We start from the raw sequence: 13,649 nt of genomic DNA, 5'->3' as shown, positions 1-13,649 counted from the left end.
GGGTCAGCGCCTCAGCTTGTATGTGGCTGGCTGGCTGGGCACCTGCCCCTGGGTGAGCTGGCCCTGCCAGGCGGAGGCAGATGTGAAAGCTGGAGGCTGGGCACGAGGCACGTGTGACTGGCATGGTCCCCCCATCAAGGCCGCCTGCACACTCTCCTTGCCCCACAGCACACACACGCGTGCACACGCGTGGGAAGCTCTGCTCCAGTACCCACGGAACAGAAACACACCACACATGTCGCTCAACCCAGGTGCCGCAGTAGGGCCACGTGTGCCTGAGATCCCTGCTGGGGACACTCACGCACCTCCTGCACATGTGTGCATGTAGATGTGTGTGCTCACACATGGGTGCCAGCACACGCGCCAAGCGCAGGTGCGCACATGTACAGATGCACGCGCGACCCTCAGGGCAAGATCATGGCTGAGCCAGGCCCCCCTGAGTGGGGAGGGATGTGTGCTGGACCTCCGCCAACTGTGAGCTAAGCCTCCTTCTCCCGTGGGGCTGGGGAGCAGGTGCCTGCTGTACCTGGGGCCCCCAGGGGCTGACAAGGCAGCGTCACCTGGTATAGCCCCACCCCCTCCTCTACACATCTGCCTGGAGGGCGTCGCTGCCAGAGTGGGTGGCCAGCAGGGCAGTGTGCTGAGCGGGTCATGGAGGTGAGCGGAGACACTGGCGCTCCCACCTTGCACCACCCCCGCACTCCGAGGCTCAGTTGCAGGGGCTGACTCCGAGTGGGCTGGGACTCTGTGTCTGGAGTCCACAGCATCCCTGCATCCAACGCCTGCCGTCTGGACACCGAGCAGCCTCCCTCCAGGACAGACGGCGTTCTTAGTGCTCAGGTGAGGGGCAGGGAGGGGTGAGAGCCACCACCCAACAGACACACAGGGGCCCAGCTGTGAGTCGGGCCTCCTTGCAGCCCCAGGCAGGTAGCTGAGCCCCTCTGAGCCTCCATCTTGCCCCCATGTGGGGTGATCACCTCCCCATCTTCGTGCAGAGCCCAGCGGCCCGCAGGTACCCCAAGCCAGCAGCCCGCGCATGCCCATGGCCCGGGGACGGGCAAAGAGGACCAGGCTCCCTGCTGTTGCCCCCACTGCAGGCCTGTTTTGGCCTCCACCATGGCCAGGGCGCCCAGCAGGCTGCAGCATGGGTTGTGCCCATGGCCAGGTCACACTGGGCGTCCGAGATCTGGGAAGGGAAAGGGGCTCCCTGGGCGCCCGGTGTGGGGTGAAGCTGGGTGGCACCAGGGGAGGTCGGGGCCACCAGGCCTCTCCCAGCTGCTGCAGGCACTCACTGGATCCTGGAGGTCTACCACCCACCCCGCCCCCCAAAGCTGTCGAGAAATTTGTTCATGGGAGACACGGCAGCCGAGCCCACGGGTCCCCTGAGCCTGACCTGCAATAAGAAAGGCCCTGGAATCTGGCCTGGCTCCCCCACAGCCCCACTGCTCCCTTTTGTTTCAGAGATTCACTGTTTGTGGGTTGTGCCTGAGACACAGCTGCAGCCCAAGATTCAAGGTCCCTGGCCCCGTGTGACCCTGGGTGGTGACCTCCCCTCTGCAACCCCTTCCCCTGGCCTCACCACCTTCCATCTCCTGTCCAGCTTGACCTGGACCCACTGCCTGTGACCCCGCTGCCTTCCTGCCAGAACAACCAGTGGACACCACACAGCCATGGGCCCCAGAGCAGGTGAGACGACTCTCCCTCCCTCTCTTGGGGGGCAGCGCCCGTGGCTGGCTCCCAGGGGTGGCAGAACCACACTCCCCCCTCCTGAGCCTCTACCTGGGGTCCTGCCCTGGGCCCACCACTGGGGGTCAGGGGAGCAAAGGGGGCGGCACAGATAGGGCACTGGGCCGTGGGGCCAAGGCAGGGACAAGGGGGCCACGGCCGGGAAAGACTGACCAATTGAGGAGCAGGAGGAGGTGGGTGCTGACCCCTGTCCCCTGCTTCGGGGTCTCGGGGCTCAGAGTATGAGGGCAGAACTGTAGGGGTGCAGGGAAAAGGTGCGCTCCTGTGGACACCGCTGGGCCTGTGTGCAGGCCATCACAGGGGTGCGCGTGTGCTTCCTGACAGTCACATGCCACCAGCCACACGTGCATACATGTTGTCACGCACACGTGTACACATCGTCGCATACACACCACCACACACGTGTATGCACGCCACCACACATATATGTGCACACCGCCACACGCGAGCATAGACACTGTCACAACTGTGTACACATCATCACACGCACAGACACACCACCACACACGTGTATGCACACCGCCACACATGTATGTGCACACCGCCACACGCGAGCATAGACACTGTCACAACTGTGTACACATCATCACACGCACAGACACACCACCACACACGTGTATGCACACCGCCACACATGTATGTGCACACCGCCACACGCGAGCATAGACACTGTCACAACTGTGTACACATCATCACACGCACAGACACACCACCACACACGTGTATGCACACCGCCACACGCGAGCATAGACACTCTCACAACTGTGTACACATCATCACACGCACATACACACCATCACACGTGTGTACACTGCCTCACCAGCAGACACACAGATATACTGTGTGGGCACGAAGGCCACCACAGGCATGTACACCCCACCACACGTGTGGCTACACCACCACACAGGTACGAGGTGCACACGCGCACGGCACCAGATGGTGGACACACTGCCACACATGCCTGCCTGGTCAGAGGTGGCCAGCAGGCTCGGGGCCAGGCCGGCGCATAGGTGCCCAGCTCCCCAGGTGGCGCTCCCCAGCATCAGGGGCAGTCACAAGCCCACCCGGGGTGCAGGGCCCTAGCGGACCCACACGGGACGCTCCCACACACGTGCGCGTGGCCTGTTCTGTTCCAGATGCCCTGGTGAGCATGGGCCTCGCCCTCCTGGTGTCACTCACTGCCCACTGCTCTCACCCCCAGGCCGAGGGTGCCTCCCAGGGAGGCCTGGATGCCAGCAGGGCCGACCTGTGGGCCAGGTGAGTGCAGGCCCCACGTCCACAATCAGGTTTCCTGCAGCAGACTCCCTGGGTGGGAGTGAGAAGGAGGGACCACCTCCAGGGTCTGCTCAGGACGTGCGGGCATGGCCGAGCAGGGCTCTGACACAGAGGCCTGGCCCCGGTGGCCCAGGTCACTCGCTGGAGATGGCTCTGGGCCTCTGGGGTCCTGCAGCGGAGTCGCGCCCACACGGCTGGGACAGGCTCCCCTCCTCGGCCTGGAGACAGTCACTTCCTGTCCTGAGGCCTCTCAGTTTCCTTCTCTCCACCCTGAACCTGGTTGCCCTCTCAGACCCCAAACTGAGACCCATCTAGGGGGTCTCTTGGTGGGGGCTGGAAGTCACTGGTCTGCCCCCATCAATGGACCAATCAACTGAACCACCAGGCAGGGCTGCAGGCTCAGCTGGACCACTCGAGCCCTGGCTGTGGTCTTGTGAGACCTGACCCTCGCTGGCGCATGGGTCTTCTTAGAGTCACACCACGAGGACGGCCTGGCTGTGGGCACCCACCAGTTGCCCTCTAAACCCTGAGCCATCTTGGGGCCTCGGAGCCCTAAGCCCCAGAACTGGACTCCTGGTACCGGGCCTCAGACCCAGAGTCAGGACAGGGGTCACTTTTCTTTTAATGTTTATTATTTTTTTTTAATTTATTTGGCTGTGCTGGGTTTTATTTGCAACATGCAGACTATTCAGTCTTCACTGCACACACGGGATCTTTAGTTGTGGCATACAAGCCCTTAGTTGCAGCATACGGAACCTGGCTCCACCAGGAACCAAACCCAGGCCCCCTGTGCTGGGAGTGTGGCGTCTTAGCCACCAGATCACCAGAGAAGTCTCTGGACAGGGCTCCTTCTAAGCCCTGTTCATAGCTTGGAGCCTTGGCACCACAAGGGTGCCCTTGGCAGTGTGGGGGGCGTCCACACCTCTTGCATCTCTCACCCTCACCCCAAGTTGGGGAGTCTGACCTCCATCCCGAAGGCTGTAGTCTAGGGCCCCGACTCCCTCTGCCCCTCACCATCAGCCTCCTTTCTGCCCAGTGCCAGCGCCTCCCTCCTGCAAGGTTTCTGGTGCCAGCCAGCCGGCCAGCTGTCCCGCGACCAACTTGCAGCTCTCATCAGGAGGATGGCAACGCAACACGTCCTCCTCAGAGCCTGGCAGGTCAGCGGCGGCCACTGCCAAGACTGCTTGGGGGTCAAGGGCAGGGGTGGACTCCCTGGAGAAGGGCCCCAGGGACAGGCAGGAAGGGAGGCGCCCCCTAGCAGGGGGCCCGGGCAGCACAAGGCCAGGATTGTGGCATCAGGACGCAGGGTAGTTCTAGAGCGCGATGACCACTGTACCGACAGTCTTATTATAAAATTGATGCAAAATCAGTAATGCATTTGACATGACCTGAGGGGAACGGGACAAGATGTCCAGGCGGGGTGGATTGGGTAAGTGGACCCTTAGTGAGCCACCATGGTAGGGCCCGACACCGGATGGGACGGGGTCTGGGCTGGTGTTCCCTGTCCTGTTCTCACCTGGAGGTGGATGCAGGAAGAGGCAGACAGGAAGTCAAGCGACAGAGAGCTGCCAGGCAGGAGAAGGGGTCGGTGGACACAGGACAGGGCTGAGAGTTGAGCGGGGGCTCCAGGGAGGTCCCAGTCAGAGCGGAGGGCCCAGGAGAGCCCATGCCACGCAGCGAGTGACACGCCGCCCGCCCTGCCCAGCTCAGCTGCCTGGCCAACCTGGCCGCCCAACAAGGCCTCCAGGGCGACTTCGAGCTCCACCCTCCCGACCTGCTGCTCTTCTATAAGTGAGTGCCCTTCCCCACCCAGCACCCAGCCATGTGGGCTGAGCAGGCTCCCGGGGGCACCTCCATCACTCAGAGGCACCCCCGTCGGCTCTACCCACGGCCCCCCAACCTTTCCGCAGCCTGACACAGGTGAAGGAAGCGGACTGCCGGGCCTTCATCCGCCATGCCGCCCAGGGAGACACAGAGCTGCTGGCCAATCTGCCCGACCAGAGGGCCGCCCTGCGGCACAGGGCCCTGGCCTGCCTGGTAGGCGCTGTGGGCCGGCCGGCCGGGTGATGGGCTATGGGACCAGGCTCGTGCTGACCTGCTATCCTGCAGGGAGGGCCCCGGCCAAGGCTCAGCGCCTCCGACCTGCTGCTCCTCGGGGTCCTGGTGTGTGACATGGACGCCTCCAGCATCGTGGCTGCAGACCCCCACGTGCTGCAGAATCTGCAGCACTGTCCCCGGCTCACAGCTGCCCAGCAGGCTGCCCTCAACAGGCTGCTGGCCAGCGGCAGGACCGTCCTCGGGTAGGTGGGGGCCCCTCCCTTCTGCCTAGGCCTCCCCTCCTGCAGATGAGAGAAGAGGCAGCCTGGGGGTTGATGTTCACAGCCCCACTGACCTCCAAGTCCAACCCAGCTCACGCCCCACAATTACCCTGCAGTCCATGGGGTACCTAGGGGCCTGGGGTGGAAGTGTCCACTGGGCGGGCCCTGGGAACAGCACTTGGGGAGGGCAAGTGGCCTGAGGGGTCCCAGCGCTGCTCAGGACCCGACTCGGAGCCCCCTTTGCACACCAGGCCCCCCGGCTCCTGGAACCTGGAGGGGCTGCGGGCTCTGGGACACCTGGCCTCATACATCAGCCCTGGGCTGTGGATGCAGCTGCGGGAGGTAGGGCAATGCCCCAGGCGGGGTGATGCGGGGGAAAGGGGATCCAGCCAACGTTCCACCAGCCTGTCTAGACCTGAGGGCTGGCCTCTAGCCACTCTGATACCCAAGTGGTGTCCCCAGTTGTTCCCCGTCATGGAGTTTCTGTCTGAGGGGAAGGAGAAGGGAACAAGTGGCCCTCCCCAGGGTGTGGACTCTCCAGGCCCGCCCGCCAGGCCGTGGGCCTGGACTTCTTCCGCAGCATAGTGGCCGCGTGCCGGGCAGGGCAGCTCAGGCAGCGTGATGCCAGGCGCTTTGTTACCAGCTTCCTCGAGGCCAAGTCCAAGGCAGTGTCCTCACCATCCAAGCGGGATACAGGTCAGTGTGGCCACCATGGCCTAAGGATGCTGCGTCCCCCTCTGCTCCGGTTTCTCATCCTGCAGTGGGGGCCCCAGTGGCATGGCACCCTCTCCCTGGACCTCCTGAGCTTGACCAGAGCCTCCGTCCTGGTGGGGGGCAGTGGTCAGAGCCTGGTGGGGCTGGTTTGGGCATTGAGATCAAGGTCAGGGTTGACTCAGCCTGGTCTTAGCCAAGTTTTTGGCTAGGAGTCAAGCTTGGAAAGAGTCAAGGTTAGGAGTGAAGTGGGGCCCAAAGTCAGCAGTGGTGGTCAGCTCAGGCAGAGGCTGACCAGCAAGGTCCTAAACACCCACACCCCACCGTACCACAGGGAGACCCTGCGTCCGTGGCAACATCACTGCAGCCACCCTGCACGACGACCTCTTCCTGATGCGCTATGACTGCGGGCAGCTCGAGTCCTGCCTGGGCAGCCGTGTGCTCAGGGCCAACCTGGACCCCCTGCTGCAGCACCCGCTGCCCGCCGAGTGCCAGCAAGTCGTCAAAGCTAAGCTAGCTAGGGTGTGTCAGGGCCTGGTGGTGGGAGGGGGTGGGGGGCGTGGTGTGGCCTGACCACCACCTGCCGCCCACCTGCAGGTCTACCCAGGCGGAGTCCCTGAGGAGCAGCTGCGGCTCATCCCCTCCCTGGTCTACCTCTACTCCCTCTCGGAGATCAGCCAGTGGCGCGTCACGTCCAAGGACACGGTCGTGACCTTGCTGGCCCCAGACGGGGCCCTGGAGAACCAGACCGAGGTGAGGGAGGGTAGGCGTGTGGTGGGCGGGAGACGCTCGCTGACCCTGGCCTTGCTGACCCCAACCTTGCCTGCAGGCCATCCTGCAGAAGTTCCTGGACCACAATGGCACCGTCACGGGTGCGCTGCTCGTGGCCATTGGGGGCTCTCGTCTCTGCTGGATGAGCCCCCGGCAGATCCAGGCCATCCGGCCCTCAGAGTTCCGGTGAGCCCCTCCTCAGAGTTCCGGTGAGCCCCACCTCAGAGTTCCAGTGAGCCCCCGTCAGAGTTCCCGCCCCTGCCCCCACCTCAGAGGCAGCTGCACTCCTCAGCCAAGGCAGGCCCAAGTGGGGGCCCAGGCCAGGCCTTCCGAGGTCACCAGTTTCCCATGGCCGCAGTGACAAAGGTTTACAAGCAGAGTGACTGAAAGCAACAGAATCGTGTCCTCTCGTAGTCTGGAGACTGGAAATCTGAGATCCAGTCGTCAGAAGGGCCGTGCTCCCTCTGAGACCTGAAGGGGGGCGCCTTCCTCCTCTCCCAGCTTCGGGGGCCCTATCACCCGTCTCTGCCTCCCTGTGCATGCATTCCCTTCTTCGGACACCAGTCATTAATTCAGGGCCCACCCTAAGTCTGTGTGCCGACTCACTGGAAAAAATCCTGATCCTGGGAAAGGTTGAGGGCAGAAGAGGACGACAGAGGATGAGATGGTTAGATGGCATCACCGACTTGATGGACATGAGTCTGAGCAAACTCTGGGAGATGGTGAAGGTCTGGGGAGCCTGGCGTGCTGCAGTCCATGGGGTCGCCAAGAGCCCAACACGATGCAGAGACTGAAGAACTAAGTCAGGGTGACAGCATCTTAATCTGATTATGTGTACAAACAGGAAAGACCCTATCTCCAAATCAGAGACCAAAACCTCACACTGTGAGGTTCTTGGTGCCCCTGCGTCCACATTACGGATCCCAGGACCGAGGGCAAGGGGAAAGCCGCGGTTCGGGGTGACAGGGCGGGGCCGGTGTCCCCAGGTGGAGGGCCCCTGGCCTGCCCACGAGCCGCGCCCCCTCCCTCAGGCTGGCCGGGGCCCTGGACATCTCCTCCTGCCCTCAGACCCGCAAGAACGTGCTCTTTGACAAGGCCCGCGAGGCATTCGCCAGCGCCAGCACCACGGACACCTACTACCGCTTCATGCGCCCCTATCTCGGTGAGACCCGGGCGGGCGTGGGGCCCGCCTCCCGAAGCCCCGCCCCTCGAGGCCCCGCCCCTCATCGCTGCCCCGCCCCTAGGCGGCGCCCCGGTGGAGGAGCTGCGGCACCTGGCCCAGGCTAACGTCTCCATGGACATCGACACCTTCACCAACCTGAACCCCCGAGTGCTGCAGGTGGGTGGGGGCTACCCGTCAGAGGGAGTTGGGGAGCCTTAGGTCACGGTCTGCAGGCCCCAACACCCCGAGGTCTGAGGTGTGCAGTGTGGGCCCCAGGTCACTTCTCCAAGGCGTTTCGCAGGGTCTTGCCAGCCCCGCCTCCGCCAAGCGCTGACCCAGCCCCTTCCCTCCTCCACCCTTCGCTGCCCCCCGCAGAGCCTGAGCGTGGGCAACGTGACGACGCTGCTGGGTCCGAACGTGGGGGACCTGCAGAAGGCTCGGAGCCACCCTATCATCAGCTCCTGGCTCCGCAGCCTCAATCGGTCAGCCCTGAGCGAGCTGGGCCTGGACACGGACCCCACCGACCCCACCAGCTCTGCCCACTCGACCACTGGGACGCCCAGCACCAGCCTCTGGACGCGCCATCAAGCCCCTACCTCAGAAGGGCCTGGGAGCGCCGCCCCCAGCTCGGGTACCCTGCACCCACCCTCCCCCTGGAGTGGGCCATTCCCCCTCTGCTTTGTGTGCCCGCCCCCACAACCCGACACCCGCTACTGGTTTCTCTTTCACCCAGTCTCATTCCCTGCTGGCGATGCTTCCCATCTGCCTCCTTGGGTGACACGTGGGTGACACTGACTTAGCCCTGCATTGCCTGCTGAGTTAGTGAAGACAGTCACCTCCCCAAACCTGCTGAGCAGCAGGAAGTGGAGGATGGGGAAGCTCTGAGGTCCCCATTGGGGCCCAGAAGAGCGGCCCTACCTCGGGGTCCTCACTGCTCTTCCCCACCCTCAGGGACAGTGGGAGGCGTGGGCCCTGAGCCTGGGACGCAGGGCAGCCTGGGAGCTCCCAGCTGGACTGAAGGTGCTCCCTCCGTGTCCTACCTGCAGGCAGCCCACCAGCCCACCTGGGGTACCTGCCACTGGCTATGGCCCTGCCCGCAGGCCTCCTGTGGCTGCTGTATGGGGGCACCCCAAGGCCCAGCTGGCACCACCCACAAGGCATGGTGGAGGACCGCACTGCCCCAGCTCCACATGCAGGAGAACAGGGGTTGGCACGTGGAGCTGGACACCTGCCTAGACCAAGATGCAGGCCCCGGGTGACCTGGCCACATCCCCCATCCTGGGGTCCTGCAGGGCCAGTCCCTGCCTATGCCCAGCTCCCAGGACCTGGAGCCAGAGCGAGGGCCTGGGCCCGGGGTCACTGCCCCAGCCAGTGAGGGAGATGCTGCCACGTGCTCAGGCTTCTTCCGTGGACTGACTGGGCCAACTGACTTGAATAAAGGACAAGGTGATCTTCCTGCCTGTGTCCCTTTGATCTGGGCCTGAGGAGGGACAGAGCCCCTCTCAGCTGGGATCAGGACTCCAACTGGCCATCTCCCGGGGCAGTTGTGTCACCAGAAGCCACCTGGAGCACTGGCCTGGACTCCCTGCGTGGAAACGGCACCAGGGAAGGCCTCCTGCCTGGAGCCCCTCCCCCTTCCAAGAGCGCGTGGGAGGGGCTGCAACCCAGGCGGCCCCGTGCAGGAGGCACAGTCGTCAGGGCTCCCCTTCAGTCCTCAGAACACCACGGGGCACCTCTACAAGAGGAGGTTGGGGTTCTTTTATTGAGCTTCAGAGCCCTGGGGGTCCAAGCCCGGCGGGGTCTCCACGCAGCGCCGGTCGCCAGGGCACAGTAGCCGGCTCAGCTCAGGACTGAGACCAGGAGCAGACTTGCGGTCACAGTGAGCACAGGTCCAGGCCCTCGTCCGAGGCAGTGGGGGCCTCCGGAGGAGGCCTCTGCACAGAGAAGAGGCGCCTCAGCCCCTGCCCCTCACTCTGCCCCACACCGCCCAGCCGGCCACCCCAGCCCACCTCGGCTGTGGAGGTCCAAGACCAGGTAGCCGTTGGGGACGCCGCCGACGAGCCCCAGCCCCAGCCTGTCCAGGTCCTCCTGCGACTGCCGGGAGATCCAGTCCCGCAGGGGCATGTTCCCTGCCTCAGCCTTCAGGCCCACCAGGTTTGGGCCCAGAAGTTTCTGCACCTCGGCCACGGTTAGCGACTGCCAGAGCCCGCAGGCGGCGGTCAGAGTCATCCTGCCTTTTCCCAGAGACTTCGGGCTTCTCCTCCACCCAAACCACCCCAACACCCCACCCACGGACCCGCCTTGGCCTCTGTAGACCCTGGAAAGGGCTTTGATGGCCGTCCCTCCCAAGACCCCGCCCCTAGAGGCCCCGCCCACGGGAGGCCCCGCCTTTCCCCGCCGTCGTACCAGCACTGCCTCTGTTGGCAGTTTCTTGAATGCAGCCGCGTCTATACTGATGTTCTGCCAAGTAAAAGCCCGCAGGTCTTCCGTGGAGGCCCCACCTGCCCTCGGGGAGAGAAGCCCCGAGGTGTGAGACCGTGCAGCAGCCCCCAGTCCCACCCTCTGACCACAGGCTACCAGAAGCCGCTTCTTTTACCAAGAGTCCCTTTTCCTAAGGAATTCCTGGGCCCCTGATCGGCCTGCTTGACCACCTGACCCTCTGGGTTGGAGGAGAGGTTGGAGGTGCCCAGAACTCACAGGGTCTCAGCCAACACACACTTGGAGGGACAGACTCTGAACATTGGTCATGCTGCCAGTGGACTGCCCGAAGATGGGGGAACCTCAGGCATCATTCCCCCTGTATCTTCCTGGGCTCACCGAGGAAGGGCTCAATCCTTGTGAAGTATTCAGACCCGCTGACGTTCTGGAAGGCTGTGCGGGCCTTGTGGTAGAGGACAGCCATCTGCAGTGAGCTGCATGCGCCCAGGTCCTGGGGTGTGGTCATCCTGAGGAGGCAGCGTGCGGCCGGGCAGTGAGCTCAGAGCACAGCACTCCCACCACCCCTGACAGACCCCAGGACTCACCAAAGCACGCTGAGCTGCACGGAGCCCAGCTGCTCGGGGCGGAGCACGCACAGGTAGGCAGGGCGGAAGGTGGCCAGGGTGTCCAGGGCAGCCTTGTCCAACTCACCTCCTCCCCCTACATAGCGGGCAATCAGGGCAGCCACCTGTGGGAGGAGGCCACTCAGTGGCTTGGGGCAGGGAGAGGTGTATGCCCCGGGCCTGGACCACCTCACGCCTGTGCCACCCCCAGGCAGTGCCATCTCACACTGCGTCCCCCCAACCGGGCCTGCACAGCCTCACACCCTATGTCTGCCCCTCCCCACCCCCACAGCTCTCACCTGAGCATCCACCCCACGCCCTTGGCTGACTTTGAGCAGAGATTTCACGGTGTCCAGGGAAGTCACATTCCACTTGTGGATGTCCTCAGGGGTGACGTAAAGGAAGAAGTAACTCAGGTGCTCGATCAGGGACTGGGGGTACCCCTGTGGGTAGAACTTCCGGGGGAAGGGACCGTGAGGGCCGCCGCCATGACTGGGGCAGCGGGGATGGCCGCGCTGTGGCAGGCGGGCTGAGCCCTGAACTACCTCATCCAGTTTGCGCTTGAAAATGTGCAGCTGCTGGTAGGTGAAGGGAATGCGGTTCACTTGTCTCATCTGCGTGGCCAGCAGGGCCCCATCCATGCAGGCCTCCAGCTCCCACTCCTCATAGAAGAAGAGGTTCTCATCCACCACTTGGGCCTCCCGCCCCGGGGGGCAGGCCTTCTCTGCAGGGACAGCCAGGGGGTGGGGGGTGCTGGGCTTCTCCTCCTCCTCCTCCCGCAGGGTCTCCCTTCACTGAGACCCTGAGCAACACAAGACTCTCTGGGCTTCGGTTTGAAAAGTGAAAGTCGCTTAGATGTGTGCGACTCTTTGCAACCCCATGGGCTATACAGTCCATGGAATTCTCCAGGCCAGAACACTGGAGTGGGTAGCCTTTCCCTTCTCTAGGGAATCTTCCCAACCCAGGGATGGAACCCAAGTCTTCCACATCACGGGCGGATTCTTTACCAGCTGAGCCACCAGGGAAGCCCTAGAATCCTGGAGTGGGTAGCCTATCCCTTCTCCCGTGGATCTTCCCGACCCAGGAATCGAACCAGGGTCTCCTGTGTTGCAGGTGGAACTGAGCTATCAGGGAAGCCCGGGTCTCCATTTACTCATCAGCAAAATGGCACGATTCTATTCACTCTCCCGTGTTAGCATGACTGAAGGAGCTCAGTGGCTGGGAAGGGCCGCAGGTACAGGTTGAGGAGACCTCACGGTGCGAGCCCCCAGCCCCCGCCTCCTGACACTGATGGGGCTGGGCTGCATGCTCACTCTCTGCGTCCCGCCGGGCCCTCGGGAGGAGGACAGTCAGCTCAGGCTGCTGCCAGGACAGGTCCCGGGATGTGCGCTGCAACCTTGAGGTCAGGAGAGCCTGAGAACAGAGCAGGGCTGGGACTGAGCGGGGAGTGTCCTGGGGTCCGAGGAACCCTGCCCAACCAGGGCCAGAAAACCTTCCCCTGACTCCCCAGAGGGTCCTTACCAGTCCCACGTCTGCAGCCTGGGCCCTGGAAGGTAGAACCCAACCTGCAGGGGAAGGGACACCAAGCTTGAGGGATGGCCAGGGGCTCCACCCTGGGAGGAAGGGAGCCACGGTGGTCCCTCCCGGCCAGCCCCTGGTGTCACGGCCCACGACACCCCACGAAGGAGCACAGGCCTCCCCATACTCCTCCTGGGGCCCCTCTGCTCAGGGCAGGCAGACACCTGTGCTATGGGCGCCCTCAGTTTGGCCTGTGCCCCCAACACTACCCTGCTTCGGCCTCCAGCCCTGCAGGGCAGAGGGGTCCAGCAGGGCTGCCAGACACAGTCCCCTCTGGGGGCAGAGATGAGGCTAGCAGCCTGCCTGGGACTTGCACCTGCTGACGTTCAGGACAATGGGTCTCCAGATCCAGAGGCACCAATCAGGGTGGGGGCCCCGCCCACAGTGCAGGAGCGCCCGTAGAGCCGGCAGAGCCTTTCCTGGGGCCCCAGCCCCCTGCGGACCCCCGAGGCTCTCCGCACTCCAGCATCCGGCCGCCCACCCTCAGTGCTCACCAAGGCAGAGAAGCAGGAGCAGGAGGCTGCCGTGGGCGAGAGTCCTCTGGGATCCCAGGTGGGGCGGAGCGGTCTGCAAGGCCATGGTCTGCGGCGCTCTGGTGTCCGCACCACTGTGTCACCCCACCGTGGCACCACCCCAGGCCAGTGCTGAAGGGGCACCGGGGCTGGAGGGCTCAGACCTGCACAAGCCTCCAGGGCGTCTGTGAGGCGGCCCCCAGCACCAGCCGGCCCCGGCCCCGCCCATCTGGGAACCCGGCCCCTCCTGCAGGGTCAGGGTGAGTCAGCCCGGCCCCCAGCTGTGAGGGCCCCAGCTGGCGCAGGTCTCTCGCCCCGCAGGGCAGGGGGGGGGGGGGCGGGCAGAAGTCTCCTGTGAGGAGGCAGGGCCGCTGCTGGCTGTGGCTGACCTCGGTTTCCCACTCAACACTGGGGAGCTGAGCGGACCCCGACCCTACCCCGCAGCACGGTCATCTCCCCTGGGCTTCATGCAAACCCAGGTTCTGCTGGGGCACCAGACTGGCAGGGCCCCCCGGGTTCCCTCCTGAGCTCCCCC

At 64.2% G+C, this 13,649-nt stretch overlaps 2 protein-coding genes across 2 annotated transcripts; one reads left to right on the top strand and one right to left on the bottom strand.

The window, feature by feature from the left end:
- The first annotated feature begins 344 nt into the window (after positions 1 to 344).
- Positions 345 to 9,242, top strand: LOC101105127 (mesothelin-like protein). The gene is made up of 16 exons (XM_060406317.1): positions 345 to 373; positions 514 to 657; positions 765 to 840; positions 2,948 to 3,003; positions 4,058 to 4,178; positions 4,727 to 4,812; positions 4,932 to 5,058; positions 5,131 to 5,321; positions 5,591 to 5,681; positions 5,894 to 6,035; positions 6,385 to 6,572; positions 6,648 to 6,803; positions 6,880 to 7,007; positions 7,989 to 8,160; positions 8,359 to 8,614; positions 8,935 to 9,242. Exons 1-16 carry the CDS (start codon positions 345 to 347, stop codon positions 9,240 to 9,242), a joined length of 2,271 nt encoding a protein of 756 aa, XP_060262300.1.
- A 477-nt stretch (positions 9,243 to 9,719) lies between these two features.
- MSLN (mesothelin) lies at positions 9,720 to 13,301 on the bottom strand. Its single transcript, XM_027961343.2, has 10 exons — positions 13,097 to 13,301; positions 12,546 to 12,589; positions 12,338 to 12,437; positions 11,570 to 11,748; positions 11,324 to 11,479; positions 11,007 to 11,149; positions 10,801 to 10,928; positions 10,390 to 10,484; positions 9,993 to 10,179; positions 9,720 to 9,917 (listed from the first exon to the last, which is right to left on the bottom strand). The coding sequence occupies exons 1-10, from the start codon at positions 13,179 to 13,181 to the stop codon at positions 9,823 to 9,825; spliced, it is 1,212 nt and encodes a 403-aa protein (XP_027817144.1). The 5' UTR covers positions 13,182 to 13,301; the 3' UTR covers positions 9,720 to 9,822.
- Between the last annotated feature and the right edge of the window lie 348 nt (positions 13,302 to 13,649).

This window comes from Ovis aries, chromosome 24 (genome assembly GCF_016772045.2).
Source record: "Ovis aries strain OAR_USU_Benz2616 breed Rambouillet chromosome 24, ARS-UI_Ramb_v3.0, whole genome shotgun sequence".
Taxonomy (NCBI): Eukaryota; Metazoa; Chordata; class Mammalia; order Artiodactyla; family Bovidae; genus Ovis; species Ovis aries.
Note: the sequence above shows the minus strand (reverse complement) of the source record. Positions and strands in the feature narration are given on the sequence as shown.